This window comes from Cetorhinus maximus, chromosome 3, assembly GCF_964194155.1.
Source record: "Cetorhinus maximus chromosome 3, sCetMax3.hap1.1, whole genome shotgun sequence".
NCBI classification, from domain to species: Eukaryota; Metazoa; Chordata; class Chondrichthyes; order Lamniformes; family Cetorhinidae; genus Cetorhinus; species Cetorhinus maximus.
This window is the reverse complement of record NC_135881.1, coordinates 154,338,327-154,363,974: the sequence shown is the minus strand read 5'-3', so window position 1 is coordinate 154,363,974 and position 25,648 is coordinate 154,338,327. Positions and strand designations below refer to the sequence as shown.

The following is a 25,648-nucleotide window of genomic DNA, read 5'->3' as shown; positions in this document are numbered from 1 at the left end:
ATCCCTAATTCCCTTTAAGGTGGTGGTGAGCAGCCTTCCTTAACTCCAAATGGTGAAGGTACACCCACAGTGCTGTTAGGGAATTCCAGGATTTTGACAATGAATGAACAGATATATTTCCAAGCCAGGATGATGCCTGACTTGGAAGGGAACTTGCATGTGATGGCTTTTGACAAGGTCTCACACAGGTTTAAATAAGGTAGACAAGAAAAGCTGTTCCCACTAACTAATGGTACAAGGGAGATTGGACAAAGATATAAGGTTTTGGGAAAGAGACGCATGGTTGATGTGAGGAAGAACATTTTTATGCAATGTGATAATGACCTGAAATGTGTTGCTTACGAGGATGGTGGAAACAGAGAAGATCAATGATTTCAAAAGGAAACTGGACGGGCACTTGAGGGGAATAAACTTGCAGGACTACAAGGATGGGGGGTGGCGAGGGGAAGGTGGGGGGTGCACAGTATGTGCGAAGAATGGGACTGACAGAGCCAGCATAGACTTGATAGATCCAAAGGCCTCCAAATGAAAGTGGCAACTTAGGTCCAAAATTGACTCAGTGGCAGGAAACAAAGCACAATGGTTAACGTGTGTTTTTGTGACTTGAAGAAGTTTCCAATGGGGTTACACAGGCTCAGTACTGGGTCCCTTGCTGTTCACAGCATATATCGATGATCTGGACTTAAATGTAGGGGGTGTGATTAAGAAGTTTGCAGATGATACGAAAATTGGCCATGTGGTTGATATTGAGGAAGAAAGTGTAGCTTTCAGGAAAATATCTATGGACTGGTTAGGTGGGCAGAAACATGACGAATGAAATTCAATCCGGAGAAGTGTGAGGCAATGTATTTGGAGAGGACAAACAAGGCAAGTGAAAACACAATCAATGGTAGGATATTGAGAAGTGTAGAGGAACAGGGGGATCTTGGAGTGCATGTCCACAGATCCCTGAAGGTAGCAGGTAGATTAAAAGGTGGTCAAAAGGCATATGGGGTAATTTCCTTCATTGGCTGAGACATAGAGTATAAGAACAGGGAGCTTATGCCATAACTGTATAAAGCAATAGTTAAGCCATGGTTAAAGTGTTGCGTACAGTTCTGGTCACTATATTACAGGAAGGTTATGATCACACTAGAGAGGGCAGAGAAGATTTACAACGTTGTTGCCAGGAATGAAGAATTTTAGCTATGAGAAAAGATTGGTTAGGGTTGTGATTGTTTTCCTTGGAACAGAGAAGGTTGAGGGAGATTGAATTGAGGCGCACAAAATAAAGGAGGGGGTGCTAGATAGAGTGGATAAGAACGTTCATTTTCCTTTAACTAAGCGGTCAATAATTGAAGAAGTGGATATAAATAATTGATAGGGGATTGGCAGGATGCTTGGCACTTCTGACCTTATGATGGAGGGAAGGTCATTGATGATGCAGCTGAAGATAGTTGGGCTAGAACACTACCCTGAGGAACTCCTGCAGTATTGTCCTGGGACTAAGATGATTGACCTCCAACAATCACACCCATCTCCCTTGGTGACAGGTATGACTCCAACCAACGGAGAATTTTCCCTCAGATTCTATTGGCTTCAAATTACTGCAATAGTTTATCATGAAACCTAGCAGGTTGATTATGGAGGATTTGGTGATGGTAATGCCTTTGAATGTCAAGGTGAGGTGGTTAGATTCTCTTTTGTTGGAGATGGTCATTTCCTAGCACTTCTATGGTGTGGCTATTATTACTTGTCATTTATCAGACCAAACATTAAAGTTGCCCAGGTCTTACTACATATGGATACGGATTGTTCCATTGTGTAAGGAGCTGCAAATGGAACTGAACAGTGTGCAATCATCAGCAAACTTCTGCCCTTATGATGGAGGGAAGGTCACTGATGATGCAGCTGAAGATGGTTGGGCTAGGACACTACCCTGAGGAGCTCCTGGGACTAAGATGATTGACCTCCAACAACCACAGCCATCTCCCTTGGTGACAGGTATGACTCCAGCCAATGGAGAGTTTTCCCTCGGATTCTATTGACTTCAAATTTATAAGGTCTCCTGGTTGCACACTCAATTGAATTTTGTCTTGATATTAACCTCATCTCTGGAGTTCAGCTCTTTTGTCCATGTTTTCATCAAGGCTGAAATGTGGTCTGGGGCTGAGCAGTCCCGACAGAAAGCAAACTGAGGATCAGTGAGCAGGTTACTGATGATCAGGTTATTGGTGTGCAGGTACCGCTTGATAACACTGTTGATGACACCATTCATCGCTCTGCTAATGATTGAGAGTAGACTTTTGGGGTGGTAATTAGACATTTTGGACTTGTCCTGCTTTTTTTCTGGACAGGACATACTGGACAATTTTTTATTAACATCAGTTAATAGGGTTGATGCAAAGAATAACAGTAAAAACATATAATTAAAGGCTCTTTATCTGAATGTGCGAAGCATTTGCAGTAAGCCAGATGAACTAGCAGCACAAATGGAGATAAATAGTTTGTACCTAAACAACATTACAGAGATCTGATTACATGCTGACCAAGGTTTGGAAATAAATATTCCAGGGTACACAAAATTTTGAACAGACAGAATAGAAAAGTAGGAGGAGTATGTCTCATAGTAAAGGATGAAATAAGGACAGTAATGAGAAGGGATCTTGGTTCAGAGGATCAGGAAGTAGAATCAGTATGGGTGGGGATTGGGAATACAAAGGGTCAGAAAATGCTGGTGGGAGTAATTTATAAGCTCCCTAACAGTAATGATGCCATTGGACAAAGCAGTGAGCAAGAAATAATTATAGCTTGTAACAAAGGCAATGTAATAACTGTAGCGGCCTTCAATCTTCAAATAGACTAGACAAATCAAATTGGCAAAGGTAGTCCTGAAGATGAATTTGCAGAACGCTTTTGCAACCGTTTCCTGGAACAATACATTGTGGAACCAACCAGGGATAAAGCTTTCTTAGCTCTAGTATTGTGCAATGAGGCATGTTTAATTAGTAATCTCATAGTAAAAGATCCTCTGGGAAAAATTGATCATAACGCAACTGACTTCCATATTAAATTTGAAAGTGGCATAACTCTAGTCCCAAACAAGAAGTCTGTTACAGAGGTATGAGGGAAGAATCGGCTAAGGTTGATTGGGTAAATAGACTGGAAGTTATGGCAGTAAATAAACTGTGGGAAACAATTTAAAGAAACAATTCAAATAAGCAACAAAAATACATTCCATTAAAAAGAAAATCCCAGGAAGAAAGATCCATCTGTGGTTTACTAGGGAAGTTAAGGATAGTATTAGATTAAAAGAAGCAGCTTATAATGGTACAGAGAATAGTGGTAAGCCTAAGGTTTGGGTGTGTATAAGAAACTAGCAAAGGGCGAACAAAAAATTGAGAAAAAGGGAAAAACTAGGGAATAAATTAGCCAGGAACAAAGGAGTAGATTGTAGGAGCTTTTAAAAGTGCATAAAAGGAGTAGCAGCTAAAATAAACATTGGTACCTTAGAAACAGAGGCAGGAGAAATTATCTTTGGAAACAAGGAGGCGGAAGAGACATTGAACAAATATTTTGTGTCAGTCTTTACAGTAGAACACACAAATTACATATCATGATTAGAGGGTAACCAAAGGGTTAATAAGAGTGAGGAACTTAAGAAAATTAATACAGAAATAATAATTAGCACAGAAAAAGCATTGGAAGAACTCAAGAGACTGAGCAACAAATTCCCAGGGCCTGATTTTCTACATTCTATGGTTCTAAAAAAGGTAGCTGCAGAGAGAGTGGATGCACTGGCTATGATTTTCCAAAATTCCCTAGATTCTAGAATGGTCCTGGTGGACTCGAAGTTAGCAAATCTAACAGTGCTATTCAAGAAAGGAGGGAGAGAGAAAGCAGAGAACTACAGGTCAGCTGGCCTGACACCAGTCATTGTGAAAATGCTGGAATCTATTATTTAGGAAGTCTTAACAATGCAGTTAGAAAATCATACTATGATCAGGTAAAATCAACATGGTTTTAAGAAAAGGAAATTGTTTGGAAAAATTTATCAGATTTATTAGGGGCAGAATTTTGTCCTTGTTCGATGAGCTTGGCGGGGGCGGTCGGGAAGCTGACCGCCGCTCGCGATCGAGGCTAGAAGGCGATTTCATGCTGGCGGGCCAATTAAGGCCCACCCAGCGTGAAACTCCTGTGGCAGCACACAGTGCTGCCTGCGTGGGCGGGGCAAGCACAAACTTCACTCATGCGCGCGCTTGATAATCTCCCTTTACATTTTTTACTTTACTTTTATTTGCTTTAGGAAACCACATCCTGCCCGTGGATGAGGTTTCCTATAAAGTGCAAAGGCCACTTGGCCTTTTTGCATGCCTGCCAACCGTAAGGTTGGTCGGGCAGCGAAAAGTTTCATTCAATTATCTTTTTAATGGCCTTAACAGGCCTTTTAATTGTTGGCGGGCGTGCTGCCGACTCTGGTACGCGCCTGAACAAAATATCGCATGACTGTGCGTTGACATCGGGACGTATGTCTGATGTCAACGCGTGTCATTTTACGCTTGTAGGTCGGATGCGCGCCCGCCCGCCAAGGTAAAAAATTTGCCCTATGATTTGAGTACAGGATAAAGATGTCTTGCTAAAATTATATAGAGCTTTGGTGAGAATGCATCTGGAGTATTGTGTACAGTTTTGGTCTCCTTATCTAAGGAAGGATATGCTTGCCATAGAGGGAGTGAGTGCAACGGAGGTTCACCAGACAAACCCTATAATGTCAGGATTGTCTTATGAGGAGAGATTGAGGAAACTGGGCCTGTTTTCTCTAGAGTTTCGAAGAATGAGAGGTGATCTTGTTGAAACTTACAGAATTCATTCTATGCATGACACGTTAGATGTAGACAGGATGTTTCCCCTTGCAGGTGAGTCTAGAACCAGAGGACACAATCTCAGGATAATGGACAGGTCATTCAAGACTGAGATGAGGAGGAATTTCTTTACTCAGAGGGTGGTGAATCTTTGAAATTCTACACCCCAGGGTGATGTGGTAGCTCAATCACTGAGCATGTTCAAGGCAGAAATTGATAGATTTCTGAATTGCTAATGACATTGAGGGATATGGGGATAGCGTGGGAAAGTGACGTTGAGGTAATGATCAGCGATGATCTAACTGAATGGCAGAGCAGGCTCGATGGGCCGAATGGCTTACTCCTGCTCCTATGTTTTGATTAGAGCTTTTTGAGGATGTGATTAGTAAGGGTAAGTAGCAACCAGTAGTTGAAGGATACTTGGAATTCCAAAAGACATTCGCTAAAATGCCACACAAAAAGCTAATACTTTAAGTGTGCATGGAGTTGGGATAATATATTAGCATGGATAGAGGATTGGAAAAGAAGCAGAGAGTAGGGATAAATGGGGAATTTTCAAATTAGCAGGCTGTAACTAGTGGAGTACTGTAAGGATCATTTCTGGGGCCTCAGCTATTTATAATCAATAATCATGACTTAGATATATTACTCTGTCTCTTCCATAGAACCATAGAACATCTATGTTTGCTAATGATACAAAGCTAGGTGGGAAGGTAAGTTGTGAGGAGGGCACAAAAAGATATAGACAGTATAAGTGAATGGGCAACAAAGTGGGAGATAGAGTATAATGTGGGAAAATGTGCGAACAGATAGGTTTGAAATTTCTACATTTTGATGTTCAAAGAGATCTGAATGTAAATGTATGAGGAACACAAAGTTAGCATGCAGGTACAGCAAGCAATTAGTAAAGCAAATGGCATGTTGGCCTTTATTGCAAGGGGATTAGAGTACAAGAATAAGGAAGCCTTGCTATAGTTGTACAGGGCTTTGGTGAGACTACACCTGGAGTACTATGTTCAGTTTTGGCTTCCATATTGAAGGAAGGATATACTTGCCCTAGAAACATTGCAGTGAAGATTCATTAGATTGGTCCCTGGGTTGAGAGAGCTGTCCTATGATGAGAGGCTGAATAAACTGGGTCTATGCTCTGGAATTTAGAATGAATGTTGATCTCATTGAAATATAAAAGATTCTGAAGGGGATTGACAGGGTAGACCCTAAGATGTTGTTTCCCCTGGATGGGGAATCTAATCAAATTTCCGGGGCTACATTCTCAGGATTGATCATTCAGCAGTGAGCTGAGGAGAAGCTTCTTCACTCAAAGGGTTGTGAATTTTTGGGATTCTCTACCCCAGAGGGTTGTGGATGCTCCATCAATGAGTCTATTGGAGACTGAAATAGATAGATTTTTCATGGAATTAAGGGATGTGGGGAGTGGGTGGGGAAGTGGAGTTGAGACAGAAGATCAACCATGATTGTATTGAATGGTGAAGCAGGCTTGGAGGGTTATCTGATCTACTCGTGCTCCTACTTATGTTCTTAAACAGGGCCGCTCAGAGCTTCTTGAGAAAAAAAACTGGGACTCAGAAAGCTTCTCAAATAAAAAATAAAATCAATGGGAATTATGAGAATTAAAATGTTACCTGCCAATTTCTGCTACTTCAGTATAAATAGAATCAAAGTTGTCCTTCCAGATGATCCTTACTCCGTCATTTCCAGGTCCTTAAAGATGAAAAAAGAAAACTTTTATCATATTGATCAAACGGAAATTGAAAAAAAAATTCAATCTCTGCTTTTGAAATGAAAGCAGCTAGAATACCAATGGCTTCGCTTCAAAGAATCATGACTGCAAATCATCCTTTATTCCTACTATATTTTTCCACATAATGCATGGCACTTGATATTTGTGTCCGCCTCTTTGCAGGGGGCAGGGGGTTGTTCATGTGCATTATAAAGCATGTGAAGCATTTAACTAACAGACTTTTTACCTCCTCTAAGACCTGCCCATTTTCTACTTGCCCCTACATACCCAGTGATGATAGATTGATTACAGAACATGGATAAATCTGAGTACTTTTTAATCCTGGATGATGGAGCAATATCATTTTACAGACTCCTGGCTGTAGAGGTGGAGCAAGTAGTGGGAAACTTGGAGGGATATAGGGAAATAAAAGTCAGAATTATGTAATGAATAATCAAAGGGAAGTGAAAGATTAAATCTGAAAGTGAGAAACATGGGTCTAAGACTGGTGCTTTCAACATAAATAAAAGTAATTATAAGGGTATGAAGATAGGGTTGGCGAAAGTGGACTGGTAAACTCGGTTAAAAGGTAGGACAGTAGAGATGAAGCGGCAGACTTTTAAGGAGATTTTAATAACTCTCAGCAAAGATTTATCTCAGTGAGAAAGAAAGGCTCTAGTAGATGATGTATCATCCATGGCTAATTAAAGAAGTTAAGGATAGCATCCTTATGACCACAGCCAGTGTTAATTGCTGCGCAAACAAAATTTCAGAGGGAATCTTGGCTTACAGGCTTTGTATTCTGATAACGAGAAGACGACATACCAACTTCAGTAGTAAGAGGTCCAGTAACACTTTTGGGTTTTTAAAAAATTACAAGTAATAGTTTTATTAACAAGAAAGAAAAGAAAAGTTAAGCACACAAGATTACAGTTACACAATTAAGGTAAGTATTACAAAACATTCCCTCAAAAACTCTCTACTTGGTCAAACCCACAAGTAAACACCTTCTAGGCAACACTCCCTTATAGATGTTTAAATATGAAAAATCCAGTAATATCACACAAGGAAAACTGCTGTAGCTTCGATAAAGGTATACCACATGACCTTTACTCACTTCCATTTTATGGAATGGAACCTACTTCAGAATAAAACTGCTTGCTGCAGCCCAAGACTTCTCTACAGCTCAGGCAGCTCCAGCTATCTCCAGCTTAACAGCTATACAGTCATCTCTCCACCTTAACAACTATCCAGTTCAATAGCTAAAAACCAGCTATCCACAGTAACTCTAATATACCTTTTATCCCCTTTCATCTCAGTCCCATTGTTCTCTCACCTCTTTGAAACTCAAACCCTTCCAAATATAAAATCTTTCATGTTTCCATCTTGTCTTTGCTTTAGGGTTAATAAAAATATAATATCCCCATTACTATTTACCTATGGACTCCAGCAGGATGCAAACATTTTCCTTGTAAGTTCTGATTCCCCTTTGAAATTCAAACAAACTCTCAACTTATCTAAACATGCAAATGTTAGATCTAACTTATTTACTTGTGCCTCAACTTAACACCTTTATCCTTTTCATGTTTCCAAACCTCCAGACAACCTGATTCCTATCAACTCTGCCCAGCTTAATCAAATTACACACACACAGAGAAATCCAGCTTTCTTTACAGAATAACACAATATTCCCCAAAATATTTTTTAAAATAACATCCATTCTCACAACATCAAATTGATAGAAACATTGTACAAATGCCGGAAGGTTGGATAGATTTTAAGAACCAGCAAAGAGTGACTAAAACAAAGAGTAAAAATTAGAATATGAGAGAAAGCTAGCTTGAAATATAAAAACTGATAGTAATGGTTTCTACAAGCATTTAATCAGGAAAAGAGTAACTAAAGCGTTGGTCCCCAGTGAGCCTGGGGAGTTATTAATGGAAAACAAGGAAATAGTGGAGGCATTGAACAGATATTTTGTGTCTACCTTAACTTTAGAAGACTTAGAAAACCTCTTACTTGAAAATAGGGAAGTGAAAGGGTGGGAGGAGTTTAAAACAATCACCATCACCAAGGAAAAGGTACTGGGAAAGCTATTAGACCTAACGGCTGAACAGTCCCCAGGACCTGATGGCCTGCATCCTAGGGACTTGAAAGAAGTGGCTGCAGAAATATTGGGTGCATTGGTTCCAATCTCCTAAAATTCCCTAGATTCTGGAAATGTCCCAGTGGATTGGAAAGTAGCAAATGTAAACCTTTATATAGCAAACCTTTACTCAAGACAGGGAGATAGAAAGCAGGAAACTATAGGACAGTTAGCCTAACATATGACATAGTGAAATTGCTAGAATCCATTATTAAGGGCGTTATAGCAGGATACTTAGAAAATCATAATGGGATCAAGCAGAATCAACAAGGTTTTGTGTAAGAGAAATTGTGTTTAACTATTTTGTTAGAGTTCTTTGAGGAAATAACAGGCAGGGTGGATAAAGGGGAACTGATAGATGTAGTGTACTTGGATTCCCAAAAGGCATTTGATAAGATGCCACATCAAAGGTTACTACACAAAATAAGAGCTCATGGTGCAGGGGGTAACATATTAGCATGGATAAAGGATTGGTTAGCTAACAGGAAGCAAAGAGTAGGGAGAAATGGGTCCTTCTCTGGTTGGTAAGTGATAACTAGTGGAATATCACAGGGATCAGTGTTGGGGCCTCAATCTATATCAATGACTTGGATGAAAGGGCTGAATGTATGGTAGCCAATTTTTCCAATAACACCAAGATAGGTAGGAAAGCAAGTTGTCGAGAGGAGGTAAAGAGTCTACAAAGGGATATAGATAGGTTAAATGAATGGGCAAAAATTTGGCAAATGGAGCATAATGTGGGAAAATGTGAACTTGTGCATTTTGGCAGGAATAATAGAAAAGCAGTATACTATTTAAGTGGAGAGAGATTGCAGAATTCATTGGTACAGAGGAATCTGAATGTCTTGGTACACGAATCACAAAATGATAGCTACAGTAACTGGTTAAGGCGGCAAATGGAATGTTAGCGTTTATTGCAAAGGGAATGGAATATAAAAGTAATGAAGTTTTATTGCAGCTGTACAGCTTGGTGAGGCCACATCTGGAGTACTGCGTACACTTCTGGTGTCCTTGTTTGACAAAGGATATAATTGTATTAGAATCAGTTCCGAGAAGGTTCACTCGACTCATTCCTGGGATGAAGGGCTTATTCTATGAAGAAAAGTTGAACAGGTTGGGCCGATACGCATTGCAGTTTAGAATAATAAGGTGATCTTATTGAAACAAAAATCCTGAAGGGACTTGATAGGGTGGATACTGGGCAGATGTTTCCTCTTGTCGGAGAGACTAGAACTTGGGGACACAGTTTAAGAATAAGTAGCTCTTTCTTAAGATGGGGATGAGGACTTTTTTTTTTTCTCAGACAGTTGTTAGTCTGTGGAACAAAAACAGAAATACCTGGAAAAACTCAGCAGTCTGGCAGCATCGGCGGAGAAGAACAAAGTTGACGTTTCGAGTCCTCATGACCCTTCAACAGAACTAAGTAAAAATAGGAGAGGGGTGAAATATAAACTGGTTTAAGGTGGGGGGGGGGGGGGGGGGGGGGGGGGGAGCGGGGAGAGTCTGTGGAATTGTCTTCCACTGAAAGCAGTGAAGGCTGGGTCATTGATTTTATTCAATGAGTTAGAGAGATTGTTAATGTACAAGGGAGTCGAGGGTTAGTGGGGGGGGGCAGCAGACAGGAAGGTGGGATTGAGACCACAATCACATCAGCCATGATCTTATTGAATGGTAAGCAGGCTTAAAGGGTCGAATGGCCTACGCCTACTCCTAAGTCCTATGTTTCTAATTTGTGGCAGGGGCAAAATGAGGGGGAAGATCAGAGAATGTGTGGGTGAAAGGAAAACAAATTAGTTGTTATTATTGGCAAGATAATCCCAGATTAGATAGGTTACATAGGAGCCACACACGAAAACAGCTCAGTTTCATCAGGTTGTGTTGGATTTATCCTCCACATGTACAAATAGTTCTAATCACATTTACCCACCCTATTCTCACGTCCCTTCATCCAGCTATTTCCCTCAGCATCCAGATTCCCAAAGCTCACCCCTAATCCTTCTACCATCACATTGTGCCCCTGGAAAAAAATTAAACCTCAGCTTTCTCTCAACCACATTGTCTAATTTGCAACTTATAATTTCCTCTCTTCTGGCTCTTCTAGAGATTGCTGCTGCTGCTGTCAACCCGCTCAAAATGCTTGCACTGTTCAGCTCTGTGCTGCTACAGCTCAGCATCTTCTTTATTACCTTAAAAAACACAACGGCCCGAATTTTACGGTCAGTATTGAAAGAATGGCACCGACCATTCGCTATGCTGACTATTGCCCGCAAAGCATTTGCAGTATTTTGAATATAAATTTGTTGTCATTGATGCTTGATCCAGCATACACCCACTAAAAGGGGTCTGTGGAGTTTATGCGCAGCACAAGAAACAGCTAGGTTCTTCAATCAGACTGAAGAATCCTCACGTAGATATGTAGGCCCCAATACTGACTGGGTTAGGGAACAGGGTCCCCAGCCAGAAATCAGAACTAGCCAGATTGACAGGGTTGGCTCCCTGTGTGGCAGGGAACACTGGAGGAGGATGCAGCCACAGGTAGGGAGCCTGCTACTGCATTAGTGAGAATTTTGTGGGTCTGATTCCTGAAGATGTGGACTTTGAATGGGAGGGGTCTGATGGCAGGAAATAAGGTAAGCTGGGGAGGAGTGGGGGGAGGTTGGGGGTGGGGGGGGTACAGGGCACTCCTGCTTCACCTGGACAATACGCAGTGCTATAAATGCATTTGACTTTTCATGAAACAGTCCCTTTAGCTGCCACAGCCTCATTATAATATTTAAACTGTCTACCAGCCTCCTGAAATTGAATTGGTTGTCTGCTTCTCTGTTAAACTTGGAAGTGGGTAGGTTAGAGGCTGGTAGGGGCTGGGTTTGAAGTTTTATAATCTCCTGACCCCACCTCCCCTTGTTTTTGATTTAAAATTAACACTATAATCTAAACCTGGAAATAAAATTAGTTTTAAAGCATGTAGAGGAAACAAAATGAAGGTTAAGCGAGAACGATAGAATTAAGGGAGACAAAAAAACCATTGGAGTTACAGAATGCAAATTTAGTTTGTTATTTAAAAAATAAATTTTATTAATACAAAAAATACCTTGAACACTAATTAAATTTTGAAGGAATGTGATTCCACATTTGTAAAATTAAATTTGCAGGGCTGGAGAGGTTGTTTGTCAGTAATTATCATTTAGCCTTGAATGAACCAGCCCTTTCTTTTTCTGGTGTGTTTAGTGGGTAACTGTTTGTTAAGTACTGCAGCTTCAAATTGTTCTTGAATTTCAGTGAGTTTATTGGCGAAGACTGATATAGTGCGGCTTGTGGAGGAGTGTGTATCTGTGAAAGCAACCTGTGATTTTCCATGCTTAGATTTGTACTTGTTGACGTCAGAAGTTGCTGTCTGATTTACTCCAGAATAACGGTGAGTGCTGTTAGCCCAACGATTATCAACGCAAAAATAATGTAAATGTTGTCATTATTATCTATTATTTTTTGATGAACCATTAGGATTCTAATGTTCTCTTCAATGTTTTGTTTAAATTCATTCTCAGGATGTGGGCATCTAAGGCAAGGCTGGCATTTATTTCCAATCCCTAGCTGCCCTGAGCAGGTGGTGATGGATCTTCTTGAATGACAGTTGTTTGATAAAACAGTAGCATTCTAGGAGGCTTCTGAGGGCATTTCATGAGTCAACCAAGTTGGTATGAGTTTGGAATGACCTATAGGCTGGACCAGCAGGTTTCCTCTCCTAAAGAACAACAATGAATCAGTTCGATTTTTACAGCAATCCGACAGCCACGAGACTACTTTTGTTGATACCAAGCTTACATTTCCAGATTTAAATAAAAAACTAAATTTACATTCTGTAACTCCCATGGTCTGACTTTACCACTGGATTATTAGTGTAGTCTTTTGTATTATTAACATAACCACTATACTACCAGACTCCCACTGTACTCCTACCAAACCATTATTACATCAGCAAGGAGTTTAGGGTCTAACTCAGGTCTAGATTTGAACTCCTACACTTACCTACCTGTGGTAAAAATAAAAACAAGCAATGGGCTTCTCATTTATTCAAATAAACACTAAGAATGTAAAAATTCAACAACAGCCAAAGTCAATGGCTAGACAGCAATGCAACAACCTATTAAAAGACTTCCTAAGAAACCGAAAATAAATGCCATAAAGTTTTTATGATAATACTTTAGATGAATTAGATTCTTAAGACTACCAAGACAATAAAATGTCAAAAATCTCACCTAGAACTCGCAGGATTGCAGAAGAGGAGGCTGATCCCACATCATTTACAGCTACACAAGTGTAAGTGCCATCGTCGTCAGTCGTCACGTTCAGAATTTTAAGTGTAGCTTCACCAGAATCACTGTAACCACCATCACGTAATAAAATCATCATATTAGTAGTGAAACAATCTCGAAAACCAGAAACATACTTTCTCATAACAGATTATTTGTTCTTTACCTGTACATAATGTTGTTATGACCATCACTGCTCAAAATGCTGTGGTCTGGGGCCTTCCATGTTATCGTAGCTTTGGGACGGCCGCAGACTTTGCATTTCAGTGTAACAGTCTCCCCTGTCTCACAGGTCACATCAGTCAGTGGGTTGATGAACTCAGGGGGAACTGGGAGAAAAGTTTAGTTTACAGAATTAGTCAGTAAATATATGATATGAAAGGCTGCAAGAAAACATGAAGTTCTTCACAAGAGACTTATGATCATGTTATATGGATGGCACACACACTTTTCTATGAATAAGGTAAGTACAAACCGGTTACGTTACAATCAGCTACATATTTTCAATTGATCTAGATTGTATGATGTGGAATTTTACAGGCATGAATCCCCCATTAAAATGTGTTAAACAGCAGGAAAGGACAGGAATGAAGCAGTGGGGAGCACAGGGCTGACAAGACAGGAGGAATGGGCACAATTCAGCTGAATTTGGTAACGAATCTGCTAAGACTCTGCACTCCATGGCACTGCCTCTGAACTATCTGGCCCACAGAAACAAATCAAAGTGCAGAATGCCCATTTATTTAGCCATTTAAAGCCTGGATTTAAGGCCTACCCAATTTCTGAGAGTCTAAACAAGATGTGTGCGTGTGATTATCCCAGATTTCAAATACAACCCCTGGAGATTTCTTATTGGTACGTGATTCTGCTGTATTACCAAAGATAATTACAAAGCAAGCCTAAAGAAAAGCTTACACTTATGGCATAGATTACACTATCCAGTTGAATATATCTAATATGCTGGACACACAGCTTGCAGACGGAGCTGGGTGAATTGCAAACAAAGTGGAAGCTAGGAATTTGATAATGAGGAGGAAAATGGCTTCTCATGATCAACTCAAGAATGGAGCTACAGAGTCCATGGATTCTAAGGTATATTCCTTGATTTAAGTATCTAGATGTCTAATATTTACGGTTTTGTGTTTAGTGTCTTAGTTCTTGTCAAGTTTGAGTAAATAATTTAGTCTTTTCTTAGTTCTGAAGAAGTCATATTAGACTTGAAACGTTAACTGTTTCTCCACAAATGCTGCCAGACCTGCTCAGTATTTCCAGCACCTTGTTTTTATTTCAGATTTCCAGCATCTGCAATATTTTGCTTATATTATAGGGAAAAAGCCATGTAGTTTAAGCCTAATTAACAGCAAATATATAAATAATCACCTTGTATCAAAGGAGTTTATTTTAAGTTTCTAATTAGAATGAAGGGACAACCCTGGCCCATATTCCGCAATTCCCGCACAATGTAGGAACTTCAGGACGCTCCTTGTGTTCCGGGGGCCCATGTTTTGAGTAAGTGCCTCCAGGTGCTCAAACTCATGCTGAGGATGAGAGTTTGAGGGCAGCTGGATTCACTTCAGGACATATGGATGGCTGTATGTTTCCTCGGTCACAGGTCCCAGGAGGTGGTCACCATACAGCCAGACAAAATTCAGAACAGCAAGTGTGTGCCTACCAGAAAGGGTAGGAAGAGACGAAGTAGTGCAGGACTCCTTCAGGAATGTGGCACTTTCAAACCAATATTCAGCACTGACTACTAGGGTATCAATACCTTGAAAGGCTGCAGTCCCCAGCCTGCACCAGTATGTTTTCTACCCAATGAAGAGGGAGGCATTACTGGATTTAGTCCTGGGAATGAAGTGGATCAACAACAACAATTTATATTTATGTAGCTCTTTTAATGTAATGAAACATCCCAAAGCTCTTCATAGGAGCATTATGAAACAAAGTATGCTACCGATCCAGATAGGAAATATTGTAACCAAAAAACGTGGTCAAAGAGGTAGTTTTAAGGAGTGTATTAAAGGAGAAAATGAGGTGGAGAGGTGTAGGGAGAGAATTCCGGAACTTGAGGCCTAGGCAACTGAAGGCACAGCCACCAATGGTGCAGCAATTATAATTTGGAAAGCCCAAAAGGCCAGAATTAGAGAACAGGTAACTCAGAGGGTTGTGGGGCTGGAGGAGATCACAGAGGTAGGGAGGGGCAAGGCCATGGAGGGGTTTGAAAACAAGAATGAGAACTTAAAAAATAAAACATTGCTTGACAGGCAGCCAATGTAAGTCAGTGAGCATAGGGGTGATAGTGGAATGGTACTTACTGCAAGTTAAGACATGGGCAGCAGAGTTTTGGATGACCCCAAGTACACAGAGGATACAATATGGGACACCAGCCCGGAGTGCATTGGAATAGTTGAGTCTAGAGGTAACGTTGGAACGGATGAGCCTTTCAGCAGTAGATAAGCAGAGTCAGGGCAAAGTCAGGTGATGTTACAGACATGGAAATGGGCAGTTTTAGTGATGGCATGAATATGAGGTTGGAGCTCATCTCAGGATAAAATGTGACATCAAGTTTGGAAACAGACTGGCTTAATTGCAGACTGTTGCCAGGGAGAGGGATGCAGTCAGTAGCTAGGGATTGGAGTCTGGAGCAGGGACCGAAAACAACGGGTTCAGTTTGAAAGCCAGCTTGAATTTGTTAAGGGAAATCTTGTTTAACTAGTCAGATTGAGCTTTTTGGCAAGGCACTGAGGGTGGATGAGGACAGTGCAGTCGATGTGTATGTGGACCTTTAAAAGACGTTTGATAAAGGCTTGTTAATTAGGCTTGTTAATAAAATTGAAGCCCATGGGATAAAAGGAATAGTAGCAGTATAAATACAAAATTGGCTAAGGGAGGGAAACTGAAAATTGTGGTGAAGGCTGCTTTTTTTGGATGGAGGTGGGTATACAGTAGTGTTCCTCAAAGTTCAGTACTAGGACAACTGTTGTTTTTGATATGCATTAATGGCTTGGACTTGAGGGTGTAGGGCACTACCTTGAAATTTACAGATGACATGAAACTTGGGAGCACAGCCAACATTGAGGAAGATTGTAACAGGCATCAAGAGGACATGTATAGGCTGGTGGAATGGGCAAATGAGATGATACTTTTTACTATGAAGAATTCTAAATTGTATAATTTTTGAGGGGGTGCAAGAAGAGAGAGAAAGCTGCTTGTGCACAAATCTTTTCAGGTGACAGGACAGTTAACATAGCAGTTAATAAAGCATATGGGATCCTGGGCTTTATTAATAGAGGCTTAAGTACAAAAGCCAAGAAGTTATGCTAAGCCCATGCAAAACACTAGTTCCTCCCCAGCTTAAGTATAGTGTCCAATTCTGGGCACCATACTTTAGGAAGGAGGTGAAGGCTTTGAAGAGGGTAGAGAAGAATAGATTGGTTACAGGGATGAGAGATTACAGTTCTATGGATAGAGTGGTAAACTTTGGTTGTTCTGTTTAGGGCAGAGAAGGTTAAGAGAAGATTTTATAGAGGTGATTAAAATCATGCAGGGTTTAGATAGAGTGGATGGACAGAAACTGTTCCCATTTGCAGAAGGGTTGAGAACCAGAAGGCACAGGTTTAATTTGATTGGCAAGAGAACCAGAGGCAACATGAGGAAAAAAGAATTTTTATGAAATCAGTGATTTGGATTTAGAATGTGCTGCCTGACAGGGTGGTGGATACAAGTTCAATAAGAGCCTTCGAAAGGAAACTGGATAAATACTTGAAGGACAAAATATTGCAGGGATATTGGGGAAACAGCATGGCAGTGGGTCTAACCGGATCTTCAAAATAGCCAGTGCAGACTTTATGGGCCGGATGACTTTCTTCAGTGCTGTATTATTCAATGATTCTATGATAACGCTTCTCACTCAATTTTCACCCAACAAACGTGTTAATATGTTCTGCTTTCAATGACTGTTCCCAGATGTGTAAAAGTGGAAAAGCTCAACCAATATATTCAGGAAACTGCATTGTAAAAGGGAATGAAAATAACAATAATCTGCTGTGCTGCATCAACTAGCTTCAACTCTGTACCTTTCTGCTTGGGGAAGAGCTGACATGAGCCCCTGTTTCATAGCACAGTTCATGGCACAGTACATAGGAGCATCAAACTGCTGTACAAAATCCCAACCTTCAGAATAAAGCTGTTTATTTGTGCTTTGTGAAATTTAAAATTATTTTGATAACTTACCATCATAGATATAATTAGGGTTCAAGAGCTGAAAAGAAAGAAATGAGAATGACTTAATTTAAAATGCATCTTGCTATTTGTCTCAACCACTCCATGCGATATAGCGAGTTCCACATTCTCAGCACTCACTGAGTGAAGAAGTTTCCTTTGCATTCCTTAATAGACCTGCATTACCATACATTGGGTAATGGATTATTGAAAATAATAACTATAAGTAAAAGCAAAGCCAAAGCTTGTATTAGTTGTGTAATAATTGCAAACCTATTTTTAAAACAGCCTTTTCAGAACCTTCAAGTTAAACATACTTATATCCTCCTTCTCTACTGTAACCATTCTGTGAACTGTGTCCTGCCTGGCCAGCAAACAGTGTTGTTTGGCAGCAGAACTCTTGTTTTCTTCTACTACTCTAAAAATGCCACCAGTATCATAAATGCATTAGAAGGCCTGCAACTCATTTATCAGGCTTTTGAGTAATTATCAGATTATATTGTGACGCTTGGCAATAACTATCAATTAAGATGTTTCAAAAGCACATAGCATAATTGAGGATACTTTGCATGGCCTCTAGTTATTGCAGCACAGTATACGCACTACTAAGTCAGTTAAAGAGTTAACAACTTTAGTTACTGATGCTAATGAGATATATATAGCTAACTAAGTAGATGCATTTCTTATTGGTATTTACTAATAGAAGTAATGGGTATATTGCGAGTATTGGTGTGTGTTCGAATATTCTATCGTCACTTAAATCATGATATTAGCCTCAACCTGGGGCAAAGTGGAAACCAAGCCCAGGTACTTGCCACAAGATAGGCGGAAATAAAAAGAGTTGATCCACTGCTGCTTTCATAGGTCATCCTGTGTCAGTTCAAGAATACATGAACAGAGGCCTGATCATAGATTGCCAATCATCTTAAGTGTGAATGGTGCATCAACAAGCAAATGGTACTTTGGCCTCATTTTTGAGAGATAAAATAAAAAGTAAATAAATGATGGACATTCCAACTAAAAGATTTCTAAGCGTAAAGTAAGTTCAGGATATGTTAAATTAACTGAAAGTGGCAATATTATTATATTTTTACTTGTTGTTTGAAACTGGTCAAACTGCACGAGAAACAACTTTAGCTGTTGGTTGATGGTTATGAGTTTAGTGGAAGTTAATGGTCAGAAACACAGCTCAAAGTGAATTTGAGTTAACATTTCGAGTCCTTCATCAGTTCTGATGAAGTCATTCGGACTCGAAACATTAACTGTATCCCTCTCCGCAGATGCTGTCAGACCTGCTGAGTTTTTCCAGGTATTTTTGTTTTTGTTCTAGATTTCCAGCATCCACAGTATTTTGCTTTTATCAAAGTGAATTTGACCTGATTAGCTCAATGGTCAAACTTTTAAAACAAAGCAATTAGCTTTACTGATGCCACAAATCTAGCATAGGAAATTGCTTGAAGTGATGGGTTGTAAAGTGTTCCAAGTATACTTGCCATAGAAGGAGTGCAGTGAAGGTTCACCAGACTGATTCCTGGGATGGTAGGATTGTCGTATGAGGAGAGATTAGGCCGACTAGGCCTGTATTCATTGGAGATTAGAAGAATGAGAGGAGATCTCATTGAAAACATATAAAATTCTGACAAGGACGGACAGACTGGATGCAGGGATGATATTTCATCTGGCTGGGGTGGGTGCCTAGAACAAGGGGTCACAATTTCAGGATATGGGGTAGACCATTTAGGACTGAGATGAGGAGAAACTTCCTCACTTTGAGGGTGGTGAACTTATGGAATTCTCTACCACGAGAAGGCTGTGGAGGCTGTCACTGAACATATTTAAGAAGGAAATAGATAGATTTCTACACTCTAAAGGCGTTGAGGGGTATGGGGAGAGTGCAGGAGTACGGTGTTGAGGTAGAGGATCAGCCATGATCATATTGAATGATGGAGCAGGCTCAAAGGGCTGAATGACCTACTCCTGCTCCTATTTATGTTTCTAAGTACTACACATTACAAACAAGTCCGCATACACTTAAGTCAAATAAGAAGCCCAAGTAACATTTTTGCAGTCATTACTCATTTTACACTATGGCCAGGATTTCCTGGTTGACGAGCGGGGGGGTGGGGCCCGCTCGCCGACGTGTAAAATGACGCGGGATGATGTCGGGCAGAATTCCCAACGTCACCCCACCCCATTTCAATTTTCAGGTGGGCGGGGGCTCAGCAGAATCAGCTGTGCGTCCGCCGACCTGTCAATGGCCAATTGAGGCCATTGACAAAGGTGTTAAACTAATTACTGGACCTGCCTGTCCAACCTTAAGGTTGGCGGGCAGGCCAGGAGTCCTGGCGGGCATTAGAAAAAGCATGAAAGGTCATCCACAGGTGGGATGAGGTTTCATGTAGGCTTTAAAAAGTGTATTTAAAACTGATGGACATGTCCCAACTCATGTGACAGTGTCACATGAGTGGACATGTCAGGGAAATGTTTTTTTTCTGTTTTTCAGATTTTTTACTGTAGAGCCGATCTCCGAGGCAGTACTTAGCCTCAGGGAGGTGAGTGCACTCTTTTGTGCGCATGCACGAATGAGCGCACTCTCGGATCAGGGAATCCAACCACCCCCCTCCCCCTCTTCCTTGCAGACGTCGCGCTGAGTGGGCCTTAATTGGCTCCACATGTAAAATGGCGGCACGCCCCTGATTGGGGGCGCTGATCAGAGGCGCGCCTCTGCGCGCCCGCTCTTAAACTTCCCCCCCGATGGGGTGAAAATTCTGCCCTATATTTTAACATCATACACATCAATCGATTTCCTACTGATCAGATACAATTATATGGGAGACTTTATCTGAAAAAAATCAAGACTACTGAATGCATAATGAAGCAAAAATAATTCATCATTCTAGCAACCCTAGGATTCATAGGCGGTACATGAACTTTTTAAGAATCAAGAATCAAATAAAATCTTTTCTTTGATTGATGTAGAAATATTAAAACAATTCATACTGATCCTACAGAATCCAAGTTTCTTTGGGACACTGAACAAGCAACATTTTCACCTGGGCTCTGCATTAGTTGAGGCCTGGTCTGTGTTGTTAACCAATTCGGATTTAGGGTGTATACTGATTAATAAATTGGTACTTGAGTTTCAATCCAGACTCCTACTTATCTAAAAGCAGCCCCTCTTTTATTGCCTGTTCCCTACTTGCTACTTTTCCAGACTTAACTTGAAGAAGTGTACAGTTAATAAAGAAAATTAAGTTGTATGTTATGGCATTTCTGTGTGCATAATCATTTTTAATTCTGCTTCACATTTCGTAGGTTAGTCAATTGCTTGGTCGCTCAATTGTGGGGGGGATGTTGGAATACTGCAACGAGTCACAAGCTGATTATGAATGAGTTGAAATTGGCTATGAGTACATCTATTCTCATTCCCCCACCAAAGTAAAAATTAATTCAACAAAGAGAAATGAACGTACAACTTTTCAGTGATAACAGTATTCTCATGAATTATTTGCCGGAATTGTAATCTCACTATCTGTATGTTTACTGTTTAACTTCAAAACACACTAGACGGAATGTGGGCTGCTGTAGAGAATTTCCAAACAAGTACTTTAGCTAATGGCTGCTACTAGGACCTACCTTAACTGATACCTTATTGGGTAATCCTTCTCGTGACTTTCGGAAGCCATTTTCTAGCTTTCCTTCTTTCTTGCCATCTTTATCCTTCTTTTCATTTTTCTTTCTTAAACGGAGTGCAGTGTGCCAAGATGTTGACTTTCTAATGTTGCCAAATTTCAATCCAGAGGAGAGAGGACAGGAGACAGAACAACACATCCCATTTTAGAAAATTAAATGTAAAAAAACCCCAATAATCATGGCACATAAAATTCACACTATAATTGATAAAGTATATTCACTTTGAGTGTAGCATATTAGAGGACCAACACACTGACCCAGAATGATGGGATGTGGGTTTCCACACACTGAGGGGGTATGGGGGAGGGGGAGGTTGAAATCAGACAGCATTTCCTCAAGGTATGCTCGTGTACTCCTAGCAGCCAGCTTCAAATCAGCAATGTCAGAGGTATGGAAACAGAATAACCTTTGGCCTCTTTCTCTGGCATATGTTGTATGCTGTTGACAGACCAAGGGAGGCAAGTTATGAATAAAAATTTAGCTTCACCCCATTCCCAAAATAGAGTAACTTTAATCACCTCTCACATAGTTTGGTGGAAAACAGCAATCACAGGCTCTCTACCATCTCACTGATTTATGATTAATTACTAGTATATATCAAGAGTGATTTAGTTAAGCATATGAATAGCAGCTACCAGCTATTCAAGCTAGGCACAGAATTATAGTAGCATAGCTTGATGTTGGCCTCACTGAGCTTACTTAATACTTTGGAAATCAATTAAATCTCATAATAAAACTGCTTAACTAGAAATATACAAAGAAATGTGCCTTCCTTATAATAATAGGTACCATACCACTCAGTGGTATGTTATTAAGCCACATTTTAGGTTGAATGAGCAGCGGGGGGGCCGCTTGCACGCAATATTACGGTTGGCGGATGCACATGGGAGTCAAAAACACGCTGCCGACAATTATGTGGGCAATTAAGTCCATAAAGGAGGCAATTATTAGAGATTTTATATGGCTCATCGCTTGATCTTACATTACAGAGAGAGCTTGTGGCATTTTTTCTGCAAATTTCATTGGAACTGTTGCTGGGTCAAAATTCTGGAACTCCCTTCCTAACAGCACTCTGGGTGTACCTACACCACATGGACGCAGTGTTTCAAGGAGGCAGCTCACCACCACCTTCTCTAGTGCAACTAGAAATGAGCAATAAATGCTGGCCCAGGCAGCGAAGCCCACATCCCATGAATGAATAAAAAAAAAATACTGCAGCTCCCTGAGGCAATTCTCCAGCAGTTTTCAGCCTTCAGGGAGCTTGTTGGAAACACTTGCCCGTACCTTCACTTCTCACTGCGCCCGTCGCCTTCCTGTACCCCACCCCCCAGCAGTGCTGAGCCTCCCTCAGCATGCCTTTCATGTTGGCTGACGGTTAATTGGCCAGCCCGTGTGAAATTGTGTTCAGGGTCCGATTGTGACCGGACATGGAAATCACGGCCGCTTCCAGGCCCACCAATGAAGTGTACCTAATAAGTGCAAAATTCAGGCCCCTGTGTGTGCTGAGGTAGTTAATTTCAGTTGGACCACTACAGTGTTCCTGGACTAGAGATGGGGTAATGGGAAATCAGTTAGGGTTCCTGTTTCTGAGTGTTATCCAGTCATCTCAGTTGGAAAGTGTGCATGTATGTGGACTTTGAGTAAAGTTAGGGTAGAAGTAAATATAATTCTTCTGCTCCCCCTCTCTCACCACCCACTTCCCTGCTAATATTGGCTGTCAAAGGCGCACACAAAAAGTACTGCCACTTGCATTTGGTACCAGAAAGCTGCCAGTATCCATGTAGCCATATCTTAGCGAAGAGCAGGCAGGAGAAAATTGATAAAGAGAAAAATTCCTGCCCACTTGTCATCAGATGTAAAGAAAAGGAGAGAATTTTTGGACGGTTTGGAAGAAATTGCCTGAAAGATTGACAATTTAGAATTATGCAACCAAACTATAAATGAAAACAGACTAACTTTAATGTTCCTTCAGGGTTGTCTGGGATTATAATAGTTGTGTGACCTAGTACATAGCCAGGAATCCATCCCTCAGCTGCAGGGCATTGGTCAGTGGCTGCCCGAAACACCAAAAACATGTTCTGTTGGTTGCTGGCCAGAATCTGCACCACCTCGCCCTGGCAGACATTGATCTCATCCTCTTTCACGGCGGTGTAATCATGTGTTACCAGCATGGTGGAGATATTACTGCTGCTGCTACTTTCACTCTACAGGGGAGGAAAAAAACAAGGTTGCAAAAATAAAATGGGTTTCTGAAGTAGTTTATACATGGTTCACTGTTTTAATTTCATAAAGATGTTGCTTCTCCTCCCTCCATCAATTAAAAAATGGCTTTAAACATGAACCTAATTTTATTGGCTTTCAACACTTCAAATAATGTAACACTCTTGTTTTTATTAAGACTTACACAAATACATGGATACAACAAACTGACAAGTAAAATCATTAAAAATGGCTACAGCACATTGCAGAATAACTGTTTAGGAATCTAATATGTTTAAACAATGAAGGAAAATGTTTCTATCAGATAATATCTCTTTTGGGAGGGGTTTGAACTCATTTCCTAATACCTACCTCTCCAGCGTAACTGTAATCAGCACCTTTACCTTGACCACTCAAAGGTTAAATATACAGTTTTAACAAAGATGAGAGAAATCTGGAGTCTGGGCTGTTAGCAACTTTTGAATTTTCCCAATTTTGATAAGCCTAAAATTAATATTTTAAGAAAAAGATATCTGCCACTTTACAGTTTATTTTAAAGCCGACATTGCTTTTTTTCCATTGATGTTCTCTCTTCCTTTCCTCCTTTTGAAGCATTGACTCTTTGCTGATATACATTTCCAGAGGTCACAAACCCCAGTTATTTGGTACAAGTGACCAGACTTCATTTATGAACCTGGACAGGATACTCAACTATGGGGAGCATCACAGCTCAACTCACACAGGCTCACTTCGAGTAAAAGTTGGTGGACAGTGGTCAGGAATAGGAAAATTGGTCTACTACCCCTTCCCTTAAACAGACACACTTGAAGCCACTGTCTTGCATTTACCGCTGCCCTAGCTAAGATCAACTAACTCAGCAGACTGTGGGACACTGCTGTGACCTTCCTGATCTGTATGGGTTCACTTACTGAATGTGTTTGAAAAATGCTAGGCTATTGAGAGAGCTCTTTAAAATAATACAACTTGCCTACTTCTGAATCAAACAACTTGTGAAAGAGTGATGAATAGCCCTTAATTTAGTAATAGCAGGCCAGTTCCAGAAAATAACTAAAATATGCACAAGTTAATGCTTCATAAACAAGGCCTGTCAAATTCAAATGTATCACTTCTCTATGAATTTGCAGTTGGAACAGAATTGGGAGAAGTGGCTTGAGGTTCATTCCTAACTCTGCTCTAGCACCAACATAGAGTATTTTGAAATCCAACAGCTGGTTTCATTTAAAAACAGAGAATGCTGGAAATACTCAGCAGGTCTGGCAGCATCTGTGAAGAAAGAAACACTTAACGGTGGAATTTTACATCGGGGGGATTTTACAGTCCCGCCAAAGTCAATAGGCTTGAGAATGGCTAGCTGAATTTTACGGGCCTGGCCCCACCGCGATGGGGCCATAAAATTCTGCCCAACATCTCAGGTTGATGATCTTTCATTGGGACTGGAACAAGTTAGAGATGTAACAGGTTTTAAGCAAGTACATAGGCAGGGGCAAGAGGGTCTACGATATGGTGGAAGGCAGAAATGATTAAATGACAAAGGGATGATGGTCCAAAGCAAAAGGAAATGGTAATAGGACAAGCAAAGAAACAAAAGATGGGTCCAGGAGAAATGTAATGGGAAAAGCAGAATCATCAACAAATGTCATCCAAAGGTAAGAAAAAAAAACAGGGCAGAGGTTACAATCTGAAATTGTGGAACTCAACATTGAGAATGGAAGGCTGTAAAGTAGTTAATCACAATTTGGAGTGCTATTTCTTGAGGATCACCTTTCCATTCCATTCCAACCTTACAGCATTCTGAACTCAACATTGAGTTCCACAATTTAAGATCATACATAACCTCTGTCCCCTTTGTCTTTGGATGGAAGCTATTAGTGATCATGCTGCTTTTCCCATTTACATCCCTTCTATCCTATTACAGACTTCCCTTATTCTTTCCAACCTTCCCACTTTCTCTGCATCTGTACTTGCTTAAAACCTGTTAGATCGTTAACTTTTTCAATTCTCACTAAAGATCATCGACTTGAAGCGATTACTCTGTTTCTCGCTGCAGGCGTTGTTGAACATGCAGAGTATTTCTAACATTTTCTATTTTTATTTCAGATTTCCAGCACCCACAATATTTTGCTTTTGTATTAGCTTGTTTCATCTGTTCTATTATAGTTTAAAACCAATGGGGGCTTGCAAAGACTTATTAATACCTATTGAGGAACATTTAAATGGATCTCAACCAGAAAGTGAATAATTCAGCTACAAGTCACATATTGCAACTGTCAATGGGGGAGGGAGGGGGAATAATATTGAATATCCTCGCCTCTTTACTGTGCATATTTCATCAATCAAGATGATGGGCAGACAATCTGCTTTGAACCCTTTGCAACTGCCCTTCATTAAGTAACTGCTAGCAAGTGAAGAAAATAGGCCAGAATGATTCACACATTGAGTCTTTGCCAGAATTGTTTCACCTCTGCTTTCCTGTGCC

General features: G+C 40.5%; 1 protein-coding gene across 3 annotated transcripts in view; it reads right to left on the bottom strand.

Moving 5' to 3' along the window:
* The window catches only part of LOC144678972 (triple functional domain protein), a 663,567-nt gene that overhangs the window by 23,566 nt on the left and 614,353 nt on the right, over window positions 1–25,648 (bottom strand). For 2 of the 3 annotated variants that reach the window (XM_078539119.1, XM_078539117.1), the window contains 6 exons: window positions 22,909–23,156; window positions 20,896–21,034; window positions 17,272–17,299; window positions 13,205–13,367; window positions 12,985–13,106; window positions 6,485–6,563 (listed from right to left, as the gene is read on the bottom strand). In XM_078539119.1, coding sequence (XP_078395245.1) covers window positions 6,485–6,563; window positions 12,985–13,106; window positions 13,205–13,367; window positions 17,272–17,299; window positions 20,896–21,034; window positions 22,909–23,156 — 779 coding nt within the window. The remainder of the gene's footprint in view (window positions 1–6,484; window positions 6,564–12,984; window positions 13,107–13,204; window positions 13,368–17,271; window positions 17,300–20,895; window positions 21,035–22,908; window positions 23,157–25,648) is intronic. The other variant, XM_078539118.1, reaches the window with a different exon arrangement.